The sequence below is a fragment of the Sorex araneus genome, chromosome 3 (assembly GCF_027595985.1).
Source record: "Sorex araneus isolate mSorAra2 chromosome 3, mSorAra2.pri, whole genome shotgun sequence".
In the NCBI taxonomy this organism is placed as follows: domain Eukaryota; kingdom Metazoa; phylum Chordata; class Mammalia; order Eulipotyphla; family Soricidae; genus Sorex; species Sorex araneus.
In genome coordinates, this window is record NC_073304.1 from 117,423,157 (window position 1) to 117,436,006 (window position 12,850).

Sequence of the window (12,850 nt, forward strand, 5' to 3'; positions counted from 1 at the left end):
GGGACGCAGGGGTGGGGCGGGAGCGATCAAGCTGCTGGAAAACGGAGGTGACTGAGCTCCCCTGTCAGCCCCCCGCCACCCCCCGCCCTTCACACCCTCAGCCCCAGCTGGAGGGAGATCCACTCAGCCGCACCACTTCACACTCCGCTCCCGAAACGCCCTGAGCCTCTCTCAGCCCCACTCAGCTCCCCTCATAGAAGTGCCCCCCTTCTCCTTTAAAAAAAAAAAAAATCCCAGCCAGGGATTTCATCTGTGGTGCTTGTTTGTTTGTTTTCTTTTTGTGCCACTCCCAGGTTCCCTCGAGCAAAGAATGCAGCCCAGACCCGCCTCTCCCCAGCCCTCACTCAGCCCTTGCTTCTCGGTTCGAGCCCCCTTTGCAGCTCTCAGGCTCGGGAGGGACTCAATTCCACTGAAGACAGAGTACCTCTCTCGGGACACAAAGCATATCAAGCTCCTGCGCATGGTTGTGGTTTTCTGTTTTCCAGAGGAACCCGGGGCCTCTCTTCCTCCTCATTGTCGGGTGATGGCTTATTGAAATGTTTCATGTGCCCTTCTCACCTTGGGCTGGAGAGATGCCACAGGGGAAGGTGTTTGCCTTACATACAACCCACCAGCTTCAATCTCCAGCACTGCATAGAGTCCCCCCTGTCCCCCAGCCACGATTCTCTGAGCACAGAGCCGGAAGTAATCCTTGAACATTGTTGGGTGTGGCTCAGACACCAAAAAGAGAAATGAAAGGAAGAAAATGCCATTCCCATTCCTCCCTATCCCCATCATCTCTGCCTCACCATTTTCAGAGTCTTCAGAAAAAAGCCACGATATTATCAACCTTAATTCTCCAAACTTGCCATCAAGACTCGGAGCTAGAGGGGGCTTCAGGAGATATTAGTCTTGTGGGTTTCAAGCTTATACAAAGCATTGTTTGCTTTTAAAGTCAGAGACTCTTTTCCTTCAACAAAATCTTCTCTAGAGCCCAATATAAGTGTTGAGCAGACATTGTGTCGTGCCCAAGTAACTTGGAGCATCCTCCAGGACGTGGATTAGAAACCCTCAGCAACATGGGGTGATTTCCTTCATTTTCCCAGCTTCCCTGGGGAGCAGAGAATGATTCTTCATTTCTAAGCGCATCAGCCCTGCCTCTGCATATCACACTTTCCTTGCTTTCAACAGCCCCATTTCTCTCAGATCCGAAGAATAATACTTCCAAATGATACTTCCTGAATTCAGGAGGGAAGATTGATTCAGGGGGCCAGTCTGCTGGGAGAAATTTGGGCATTGCCAAAGAGAAAGCTGGGCAGAGTGACAAAGGGTCCCACCCAGCAGCGTCCACTGGGGACTGAGTGGGACACCGATTTCCTGTGTCATTCCCAGTCTCTGAGTGCTGGCACTGCCCAGGGGACCGGCTGCAACCAGAACAGTGCAGCTTGAGGACCCCACGAGGTTGCCATAGATACTGATACGCAGGTTGCTGGTGAACTCATTATTATTTATCTGTATCTTCCCTCTAATTGCTCTGGGGTAGCTGGAAGTTGTGTGGGTGCTACAGTGATAGGGGCCAGGGAGGGGGTATGTGCGAGGGTGTGTGTGTGTGTGTGTGTGTGTGTGTGTGTGTGTGTGTGTGTGTGTGTGTGTGTGTGTGTGTGTGTGTGTGTTTGCGAGCACCAAAGTGTCTACAGGATCCAAATTGCCACCGTGGTCACATCAGAGTCTGGACTGCTGGGAAAAGTAGGGGCAGGGGAGGGTGGGGAGAGAGAGGGAAAGGAAAAAGGAGCGAATTGATTGAGTTTCCTTCTAATGGTGTAAACTGTAATTTTCCACTTTATTCGCATATTTTGCAAAGAGCCAGGCACACACTCTGCAGTTGATAAATATTGTTGAAAGGTAGCTAGTAGATGAGTCATCCCCCAAGGTTTCACCCCAATATTTTTCTCATCTTTTACTCACATACTCAACACCCAGTGCTTTATTGCCCCTATTGAAATAATACTGCAGTTACCCTAAAATTAAAATACACACACACCCCAGCATTGACCCCCTGGCCTCGCTCGCTCGCTCAGCAGGCCCCTGGGGAAAGTCGGGCGGGCGGGCACCCTGATCCTTGTATCCTAGCCTGTGTGTGTCCTGGGCCCTCACTGCTGCCTTCAGGACTAGGAGGTCCAGCGTCAGCATCTGGAATCAGCCACCAAATTATCTTGTGGTCCCTCAAGGGCACAGAGATGGGCGACCAGTCTGGGTGCCCCAAGAGAGTGGGTGAGGGGCCGAAAGTGGTAGTACGGGGGGGGCAAGCACCTGACCTGGGTTCCCTCCCAGCACTCCATATGGCTCCAGCCGGCCAGGAGTAATGCCTGAGCAGGGCAGGGGTGCCCCCCCCTCCAGTTCTTTTCTAATTACTAGACTGTGGGTGAGCTGTTGCGCTTCTGGCAGAAAGGGGCGTGACCACGACTCCAGCCTCACTGTCACCCCCAGGCGAGCTCAGGCTCTAACCTCGCCGCGGGGAGTGGCCTTGCTCCCCCTGGGCCTGACTTCCTGTGGTGTCATCTCAAGCCTTCCCCTCGGCCCCCTCGGCGCCGCTCCCAGATCTGCCTTAAGGCCTCCTCTGGCTACCCCCTCAGCCCCCAAACACCCACCCACCCAGTGCGCACTTTGGTTCTGCGCCCAGGCTGCTGGGGAGGGAGCCGGGCTCCACCCACCCGTCAGCCGACAATGGAGGCCCAACTCCCAGTGGGCGTCCTGCTGTAATCAAGGCTGACGGCAGCCTCTGCTGGGCTCCTCCCGGCCCGGCTGGGGCTGGCCCCTGACTTAGGGGTGCAGGTGCCCTGGCAGGTCAGGAACCGGCCCAGCCCGTTCCTCCTCCACCTAGACAGTTATGAGACTGTCTCCCCATCCTTTGCAGAGGAAGAGGGGGGAGAGTTGGGGGGGGGGACAGAGACACAGAGATACAGAGAGAGGCAGGCTGAGAGCGCCTTCTGCCAGAACCTCCAGGACCCCCTTCACTCCTCAAATATTTCCTGTGGTTCTCGGGCTCAGTCTACAGGTCTACAGTGGCACCCTATTTGAGCAAAACACAAATTGGGGGCTACACCCAGCTGTGCTCAGGGATCATTCCCGGCAGGGCACACCCATCTGGGGTGCCAGGGCTCCAGCCTGGGGCGGCCGTACAAGCACCTTACCTTCTGCACTCTCTCTCTCTGAAGACCCGGGAAAGCAAATATTAAATAATAACAGCGAACGCTAATTAGCACTAGTACTACTCTCAGTGCTTGGCATGATTTATTCCACTTAATTCAACCTGGGGGGACGCTACTTTTATTCCCCCTTGTTTTCAGCTCCGCAGAAAGTGCCTGTGGAGACGCAGCCTCACGCTCCACACAGTGCCCCCGTGGGCACGGAAAGACGAAGTAACTTCATGTCTCCGGCAGCCCCGGGGCAGCGCCATCCAGGCGGGGGTCTGAGCCCCGCTCCCACTCCCGCAGCCAGCACGCGCCCTCTGCAGCGGCGGCGTCACGACGGGCCGTGCGCCGCGGCCGCGAGGACCCCCGCCAGGTGCTCTGCAGCCCGAGGCCCGCCGAGAGCCCGGCCCTCCCTTCCTTCCTGCACCGGCTCGTCCGGCCCCAGCCCCCCACCGGCCTCTTCCCTCCCGCTTCCCCCCGCGCCTGGCGCAGGAAGGCGGCGCCCCCCGCCCCCACCCGCTCGGCCCGGCCCCTGCCTGGGTCTTCCCGATCGCGCCGCGCCGGGAGCGGCTTTTCGGCCGTCGCCCGTCTAGACCGCCGGCTCCCGCGGGCCGGGCTGTGCCCCGCGGCGGCGTCCCGCGGCGCGGTGACCTTGGCCTCCGGGCGCCGGCGGGACCCGCGGGGTCCGGCGGCCGCGGCGGGCCGGGGCGGCGCGCGCGCAGGCCCCTCCCCGGGGCGGGCCGGCGCGGGGGGCGCGCGCGGGGGGCGGGGCGCGGGGGGCGGGCGCGGGGGTGTCCCTCCCTCCCGCCGCCCTCCCGCGCGCCCCGGTAAAGTCTCGCGGTGCTGCCGGGCGCAGCCCCGTCTCCTCCTCTGCTCCCGCGGCCGGCGGCCGTGACTGTGCAGCGACGTGGGCTCGGCTGCGGCGCCAGCATGGCCACCACCGCCACCTGCACCCGCTTCACCGACGACTACCAGCTCTTCGAGGAGCTCGGCAAGTGCGTGCGCCCCCCCGGGCCGCCCGGCCCGCCGCGCCCCCGCCCGGCCCCGCAGCCCCCGGCCCGACCCGCCCGGCCCCGCAGCGCCCGCGGGGCCGCGCTCCGAGTGCGCGTGAGTGTGCGCGCGCGTGTGAGTGTGAGCGCGAGCGCGCGTGCGTGTGTGTGTGTGCGCGTGTGAGTGTGTGCGTGCGTGTGTGAGTGTGTGTGCGCGCGTGTGAGTGTGTTGTGCGTGTGTGCATGTGTGCGTGTGTGTGTGCGTGCGCGCGTGTCGGGGGGTGCGGGGGGATGTGGGGACCCGGCCCCGCCCCCCGCGGCCGCCGCGTCCAGGATCCCGGCCCCGCGGCTGGGCACCGCTGCGGCACCCCCTCCCCCCACCCCTGCAGTGGTCCCGGCGCCGCGCGCCGCAGCCGCCGCATCCCCCTCCCCTCGGCTCGCCGCCGCCCGCCGCCGCAGCCCCCGCCCCGCCCGCCCCCCTCCCCGTTTCCGTCGTCGCCACACGGCCGTGGTGTCCCCCTGGTGGGGGGCTCCGGGGCTCCCCGCACCGTGGGACCCGCGCCCCGCCAGCGTGTGGCGGGAGATTCCAGCCGCACTTTCCGCGCCTTCGCCACCCCCGGGGCGAGGGAGGTTTCTCTCTGCGCGGGGATGCTCCCCCTTCCCCTCCCCTCCATCACCCCCGACCAGGTGCGGCCGGGCTGCGGGGCACAGGGATGCCCTAGACGCAGCAGGTGTGTTTTAAGCATCCCCCTCCCCCCATGGGCAGCCTGAGGTTGGGGCCCCTCGCTCTCCCGGGGACTAGACAGGGAGGTGGAGTGGGTGTTTCTCCAGCGTGGAGCTGCCGCCCCGTTGGGTAGTGTGCGTTAGTTTGAGGGGCGGGCTGGAGAGAGCAGGGGTCCTCAGACCTAATGCGTGTCAGCGCGGCACTCAGCTCTGTTCGTTTCCCAGCTTTTTCCCCCTTCTCCCTCCAGGGGTGCTTTCTCTGTGGTCCGCAGGTGTGTGAAGAAAACCTCCACCCAGGAATATGCAGCGAAAATCATCAATACCAAGAAGTTGTCTGCCCGGGGTGAGTGCACCCAGTCTCAGCGTGGGAGGGGGCTGGGGGAGGTGGCAGATTGTTCAGGTGCTGGGACTTCATTCGAAGATGCTTCAGGTGTTGGAAATTGGTGCTGGAGCACTTGGGGAAGAGTTGGTGTTTGGGGTGAACTGGCATTTGCCGCCCAGGCCTGAAGCGGTGTGGAGAGCCTGGCAACGCTCAGGTGAGAAGAGAGATGTCAGAAGCGCCTGATGCGGGAGAGAGGGGTGGCAGCACCTCAGGATCCAGGGAGTTCCTGTCTGCCCAGGCGAGGTGGGAGATTGGGAGGCGTCTCGTGTGGTGTGTGGAATGGAGAGCATTTCATTTGGAGCAGTTCCCGTCTCCCGCTTTGGGACAGCTGGGCACCACTCCTGGCCTGTCTGTGGTCGCCCCTGTGGTGAGTCGGGATGGGAATGGCTTCAAGGGAGCAGCTCTGAGAAATCCAGCTCTCTGGTGCCCACCAGGCGGCCGGACAGGCTCCCAGGGACGGGCATCTCCTCTCAGGCTGGCCGTGGAGCAGGCTCCTCCGCGCACAGCCTGCCAGATGAAATTGATTGCTTTTTTGATCAAATTACAAAGTTGTTGGTGCAGAAGCAGTCTCTTCTGGGTGGAGGGGGACGGCTTGGTCTGGAACTCTCTCTCGTGGTGGGGGCTGAGGATGGGAAGGCTCCAGTTCCTGGAGCTGGGATTGTGAGATCTGCTGCCCCAGCCCCTGAGGCTGGGAGGGCCAGGCCCCGTCTTTCACACCTCCAGCTTACACTCCCTGAGCCTAGTATTGGGCGCTTGCCAGGCTCACCTCATCTGATAGTCAGAGACCCAGCAGCGTGTGAAATGCTCTGTGCACGGGGCTGGTGAGTAGAGAGGGGCTGGGTCAGGCCATCGAGGGCTGCGGGGTGTAGCCAAGGGGGAGTCTCGAGGCTGAGGACAGGAATGAGCACTGGGCAATAGGATACACCAGGAGCCCGGCTGAGGCTCTGGGCTACGGCCGGTAATGACCTGGGTGTTTCTGGGTGGAGAGATGTAATAGATGTCCCCAAGCCTCGGGAAGGCTATAAACCGCCACAGAGATGACAGGGGGCTTATGTCACGTTGACAGTTATTAGACCTGTTTTAGCAGGACTGTGCCTGTTTCCTGCCCGTTGGAGGTGGGGGGAGCTCGGCAGCCCCATAAACAGGGCTGGTCTTGCCCACCCAGCCCCCATCTCTTGCTACTGGCTATTAAGTTGATTTATTTGTTGTTTCTTTCTCTCTGGGTACCTTGAGTTGGAGACAATGGTTGCCATAGAGATATGTGGGCAGTCAGATGCCCTCCTCCGGGGGGGGGGGGCAGCTTTGATGAGTGGGGCTGCAAGGTGCAGGCCACACTTGGTGCCCATGCAGCACTGTCCCTGGTGCTTCCGAAACAGAGCTGGTGTCCGGTGTCTCCACTTAATGATGCAATGCTTGGCCGCCCCCATCTGACCCAGGGGAGGCCGGGACAGGCAGCTGGGGGCCCAGCCCCTGAGTGCGGGGGTTGCTGGAGTGGCGACTTGCTAGACCTGCCACTTTTGCTCCTTTCCTTCCTGCTCGAGTTTCTCTGGCCTGTGCGACCATTTCCTGCCCGCACCACCTCTCAATCTCGTCTTATTTTCCCTTTCTTTCCCTGCCCAGACTGAAGGAGGTCTGATTTCGTTTTGATTTTTTTTTTCTCTCTCTCTCTCTCCCCTCCAGAAGAGGATTCTTGTGTAAGATCATATGCCTCAGACAGCTACTCCCCCTCTTTCAAGATGATCATGCCAAGACTGGAGTTTTCTTCGGTGGCTTCTGTGCCAGGTTGATGCTGGGACAGAGACCTGGTGGTGGCTGCTGGGCGCCGATGCCCGCCCGCACAGGGTCAGGAGTGTATGGCAGGCCGGTGGTGTTTGGAAGGGGGGCGTAGGAGGTGTTGTCTTGGAGATGAGGGAGACAGCCAGCGGCTGTGCCGTGGGTGTGGACACGGGGGATGTGAGCTCCTGGAGGGGATCGGGCCAGGGTGCCCACTCTCGGGCGAAGGCTACAGCTTTCCTGTGGCCTCTCAGCTTACTCTGTATATTTTATAAAGGTGCAGCAGCTGGCGCCGGGTTTCACTTGTCGCTGTCTGTCTGTCTAGGGCCCGGCAGGTGTTGGGTTTCTGAGCTGGCACTGCTTGGCCCACCACGGTCACCCCGGAGGTTTTGAAGGGGCTTGATGTTTGCCGAGTCTTCCTGCCTGCTCGCTTGCTTGTGAGTCACTGGACTCAGCTGCCAGCCACAGGGAAGGAAAAAGGGTGTTGAGCCGATTCTCCTTGTCACCCATGGGGAGATGGCCCAGTAGGTGCAGGGCGGATGCCGTCCCCTGGACCCAGCTCCAAGCCTGTCTCTGCTCTGTTGGTCCTTCCCAGGTGGGTGGGCCTGGGGCCCCCATTGGCAGCGGGGCCGTCAGGTCTTGAGTCTGGTGGCTTGGCAGTGGGCACTGTCTTCGTACCTCGTGTGCCATGAAGTCGCCGAGACGCAAATCTCACATGGCTCACTGACTCGGGAGGATCGAGGGGCGTGGAGCGGGGCCTCCGGAGAGCCCCCGGCTCCCAGCTTAGCTCTGCGTGAGGCTGAAGGAGGCATTTAAAATAGGCTTGGATGCAGGAGCTAGTGGGCCAGGTGATGGCAATGATAAGTTGTTATTTTAAGATTTAAGAGCACCCCTCCAAGGAGCCGGAGCCCTTATGTCTTTTTTATTTTTAAATCTTCATATTCCCTTCTTATCTTTATTCATATGCATATAGATTTTCACCTCGTGGAACATAACATTTTCGATCCCACTCCTGCTATATCCAAAGCGTTTTCCCCATATTGCTGCAGTTGAAGGGTAGATGGTCCCTCCTTTTGCATAGTTTAAGATTTATCCTTTTAACAGTCAGCGCCATAAGAAATCTCTTTCTTTGAGCGTCTTATGTGGATTCCAGTAACTGCAGTGGACACTTGACCAAAGGGAAGCTGCGAGCAGCAAGTCCCCCATCTGCTGCAGCGGTCCACCTCAGCATACCCCCCCCGTGTGGAGAAAGTCTATTGATGCTAAGTGTAAACAGGCCTTCCTGTTCTGTGGTCCTAGCAGTTCTGAGTAGGGACCTTATCTGGATGGTTGGTTGTTTTGTTGTGTGTTTTTATTATTTATTTGCTTTTGGGCCACACCCATCGATGCTCAGGGTCCTGGCTCTGCTGTCAGCAGTCACTTGTGGTGAGCCGGGGGACCACATGGGATGCTGGGGATCAAACCCAGGTCAGCCGCACACAAGACAAGCGCCCTCCCCGCTGTGCTGTCTCTCCATCCCTGGTCAGTTGATGTAGTTTTTGGAGACAGACCTCATCAAACCCGGACCTCATGCATCCGAAGCCTGTGCTCTCCTGTGCTTGCTCTGGGCAGGCCCAGAGCAGAATAATGAGCATCAGTGAGCCTGATGCTCACTTAGTCCGTGTTGAATGGACGGTCCAGGGCAGCACGTGGCCAGTCACCATTGCCTTTTGGCTTTAGCTCTTGGGAAACTCAGAGCTAAGTGGCTGGGAGCTTTGTCCCGGGATGCTGCTGGCTTGAACTTCCCAGCTGCTGTCCCTGCGGCCAGGCTATAGGCGCGGCACGACTACTGGAATGACAGAGGAGACTAAAAACTGTTTGGGCAAAGGGCTGGCAGGACATATCGGGGGACACAGCTTAGGCTTCTCGCTTCCCTGCCGCAAATGGCCCTGTGGGACAAAGTTGGGCCTTCCTGGAGGTTAAAGTGAAGATTCCCTTTGGTTCAGAACTGAGGGGGTGAGGGGAGGACCACCAAGGGTCAAGGGGGTTGTAATTGATGGTGCTGAAGGACTTGGCAATTTGGTGGGTGTGATGTGACAGCTTACTTAAGAAGGGGTGTGAAAATGTGCTCCTGGAGCATAGAAAATGGTGCAGATCAGTGTTACCTCAAAGAAAAGGGGAAAAAATGGAAAATAAGGCCTGGGATATAGTTCTCTGTAGAGCCAAGTAGCCGGGAGCCCTGGGTTCAGTCTCCAGCAATGTCCCCACCCCCTAAAAGTTAAAAAAAAAAAAAGGCAGAAAACTGGTTTCTGGGCTCCAGGCATAGAATCTGTGTTTTGCACCATCGCCCTGGAGCGTCTGCTGCACGTGGCCCCCGAGTGTGCTTCTAGAAACACCCAAGAACTCATCAGCCAAGTTGCTGGCTCGGATGCTTTCCCAGACCCCCCTCCCCCCCACCCAGCCTGCTTCTTCGGGCAGTGTGTACCTCGGGCTGCCACCCTCTGCCCGGACTAGGGCTGTGGGGGTTCGTCTGTGTGTGCTCAGGGCTGTGGTTATGGCATGTTGGCTACCAGAAGGGCAAAGACTGTCCCTTTCTGGGTCCAGCTGGCCCTCGGGACTGAAATGGGATCCCCTGGCTGGTGCCAGCTGAACGTCCCCACCCCTTGGTGTTGGCCTGACTAGCCCCCATGACATTTGTGTCCCCTGCAGTATCTCCAAGTGACACTTTCCTGTTAAGGATCTGGGTGAAGTGAGGGGAAGGGAAGGGAAGGGACGGGAGAGTGGGGGGCGGGGTCTGGGGAGCGGTTGGGTGCCTTCTCCCAAGGTGCGGCGGGAGCCTGTTGGCTGCAGTGATGGGCACCCTGCACAGGCAGGACTCAAGCCTCGCTGTGGACTAGGATGGCCGAGGAAGCCGAAGCCCATGGGCTTGTCTCTGTGCCGGTGCTTATACCCAGGTGACCACCACCTGCCCGCCTTCGCAGCCCAGAGTAGGGCCACAGCGGCAGGTGGTCCCGGCTCAGGCTCGGGCCTCCGCTTGCTCTGCTCCCTGGGCCGAGCAGCCGCCTCTCAAGGCCAGGCTGAAATCCTAGAGGTGAGTGGCCGGCCCAGCACGCAGGCTGGACGCGGTCATGGGTGTGGCGACTCCGGCCCCGTCTGCCCGCCGCTGCTCTTTGAACAGCCTTGGCAGGCCAGCAACGGCCTGATCCCATGGGTGCCAAAAGGGTGGTGACAGGAAGAGATGGGCACTTTGCACCTCTGGAGTGCTTCTCGGCAGAAGCTCTTTATCATCTGCCTCAACCAGACGGATCTGCTCCCAAGCAGTGGGGAAACTGAGGCACCGATGTCCGGTTCACTGATTTGAGCACTTCTTGTATTGTGTCTTGCCCTGTTCGGACTCCAGCAGCCTCGGACTGGTCTTGCGCGAGAGCCCCCCACTTTTAAAGATTTGCGGGGAGGGTTAGGGGCTTGCTTTGCACACAGCTGACCCCAGATTAAATTCATAGCTGTGGGTTTAGTCCCCTGTGCTCTGCCAGGTGTGATCCCAAAACCACATAATAAAACCATGAAACACAGGTTGGGGGCATTTTGTCCAGAAATGAGTCCTGCTCCGCCACCCTCACCCCTGCACCTCAGCCCAGAACACTAGAGCGTGCAGAACAGCCCATCCTTTCTGCCCATTGAGCCCCTCTCTGGGGTGCAGCCCCCCTTGTAGTGGGCTGCCCCCTGACACTCCCCCCACACCAGGTCGGCATGGGGCCCTATCAGCACGGCAGCTTCCCATCTGCTCCCCTCTTCCTCCTCCCTCTTTCCCTCCCCCCTGCTTGCCGCTGCCCTGGGAGGAGCTATTTTTAGGGGCTGCTTCCTGGGATGTTTTACTTGGGGCTGGTTACCATGAAGGAAATGTCACCAAAACAGTGGGCAAAGGCTGCCGGCACCCAGCGGCTTGCCAGGGGGCATGGAGCCATATCGGCTGACCCCGTCCGGGGCAGAGCCCAGCCTTCTTGGGGTTGGCGAGTGACCCCCTGGGGATTCACTGCACTGACTGTTGGGGAGATCTCTCCATGGGGCACTCTTGTTTGGGGGCCACTCTAGTGATGCCCAGGGCTTGCTCCTGGCTCTGCACTCAGGAATCACTCCTGACAGTGCTGGGGGACCATATGGGAAGCCGGGGATTCAGCCCGGATCAGCTATCCACTGTACTATCTCTGAGCCTTCCTCCCCCCCTCCCTGCCCACTCCACACTTCTTAGCACTTCTCCCTTCTTCTCCCAGTCAGAGCTTCTTGGAAGTTCCGGAGGCTGGACCAGGGCTCGGGGCTTTTGTGTATTGGACTCTGAATGGCTGGAGGTAGGTCTGACGAGAAGGGCAGCAGGCTGGGGCATAGGACAGGGCCTTGGAGTCCACTGGGACACTTCCAGGCTCTGGCCGTTGTGTTCCCAACCTCCCAACTTTCCACTCTCCCGAGTGTCTGAGTGAGGCCCCTGCCCTTACCTGGCAAATGAGTGCGCCCTTAACGGGAGACGCTTCGCTTTTGTTTTATGGCTTGTTGGGGCCACACCTGGCTGTGTCAGGGACTTGCTCCTGGCTCTGTGCTCAGAAACCAGTCCTGGCAGGACTCTTGGGACCATCTGAGGTGCCAGGGATCGAGCGGGGGTCAGCCACAGGTGAGGCAAACACCTAAGTCCCTGTACTGTGTCCAACCCAGATTTGTTTGTGAGGGTTTTTTTGTTTGTCTTGGTTTTGCGCCAGACCTGCTGGTGCTCTGGGCTTGTTCCTGGCCCTGTGCTCAGGAGAGTGGGGTGAGGGACAGTGCTGCAAGGACAGGTCTGCTTCTGGGCAGCTGGAGAATGTGGGTGAAGGACCCCTCATTCCTGTCCTGCCCGGGGCTCTGCCCTGCAGTGTGGTGCTGCTCGGGGAGAAGGCGGGAGTGCAAGGAGGGGCACAGTGGGCATCTGCAGTTAGGAAGCTTCTCACGATCCAGGCCAGGGCTGCAGGTCCGAGCCCTGGACATGCCCCATGCAGTGCCCAGCGTCTCCTAGAGACGGGAAGTTGTGGAGGTCCTCCTCGCCAGTGAGGGTCTGTGACCCTCGCCAAGCCGTAAGTTTAGGGGGCTGCAGGACCTGCTGGGCACTGGCGTTTGTGGTTTTAGAGACATGCCAGTGGTGCAGCAGGGCTGTCCCTGCAGGGGGCCCCTGCACCCCCAGCCCTGACGGGGAAGGAGAGTGCATCTGCAGCAGCTGCTCCCCGAGCCCAGGGGAGCCCTCGGCGCACCCCTTTGCCTGGCTGTGCTGTCTCCACGCTGCCTGGCTCCTCCTTGCTGCCCTCCCTGGCGCCCGGGTTAGGTCTAGAAGCACTTTAGGAGGCAGCCAAGACCTTCCAGGACCCCCATGTCCTGACCCAACTCTGCCTCGGCGGGCAGGTCCCCAAGAGCAGCCCCTTCTGTTTTCTGCCCCCCTCTGCTCTCGGGGGGACCTTGCAGCAAGCTGTGGTTGGTGCCGGGCGGGCCGGCGGCTGGGCCTCTCCATGGCAGCCGGCAGGAAGTGGCTCCTGTCAGACGGGAAGTGGGGGGGCTGAGCCGGGAGGGGGTGGGGACGAGCCCGAGCTGAGGTGGGTGGGCAGAGGGGTCAGCATCAGAAGGCCTGAGCTGTTCTGTGGGTGTAGTGGGCTGGGTGGTGACGGGGCGGGGGAGGAAAGGTGGGGTGTCTGAGGAAACATGCACCCCACAGGATGCAGGGATGGGCGTGGCCTTGTCCTTTGGGGTCCTGGAGGCTGCTCTTCACCCGTTTGTGCCTGGACCCCGACTGCCGCTGGGGTGGGGGGACCCTGGCCTCTGCC

The 12,850-nt window shown here is 60.0% G+C and overlaps 1 protein-coding gene across 21 annotated transcripts in view; it reads left to right on the forward strand.

Moving 5' to 3' along the window:
- The first annotated feature begins 3,927 nt into the window (after window positions 1–3,927).
- The window catches only part of CAMK2G (calcium/calmodulin dependent protein kinase II gamma), a 56,492-nt gene continuing 47,569 nt past the window's right edge, over window positions 3,928–12,850 (forward strand). For 8 of the 21 annotated variants that reach the window (XM_055133424.1, XM_055133432.1, XM_055133426.1 and 5 more), the window contains exons 1-2: window positions 3,932–4,165; window positions 5,131–5,225. In XM_055133424.1, the coding sequence (XP_054989399.1) occupies window positions 4,101–4,165; window positions 5,131–5,225 (160 nt within the window). In that variant the 5' untranslated portion in view covers window positions 3,932–4,100. Of the gene's footprint in view, window positions 4,166–5,130; window positions 5,226–12,850 lie in introns of all 21 variants that reach the window. The other 13 variants (XM_055133428.1, XM_055133438.1, XM_055133430.1 and 10 more) reach the window with 4 other exon arrangements.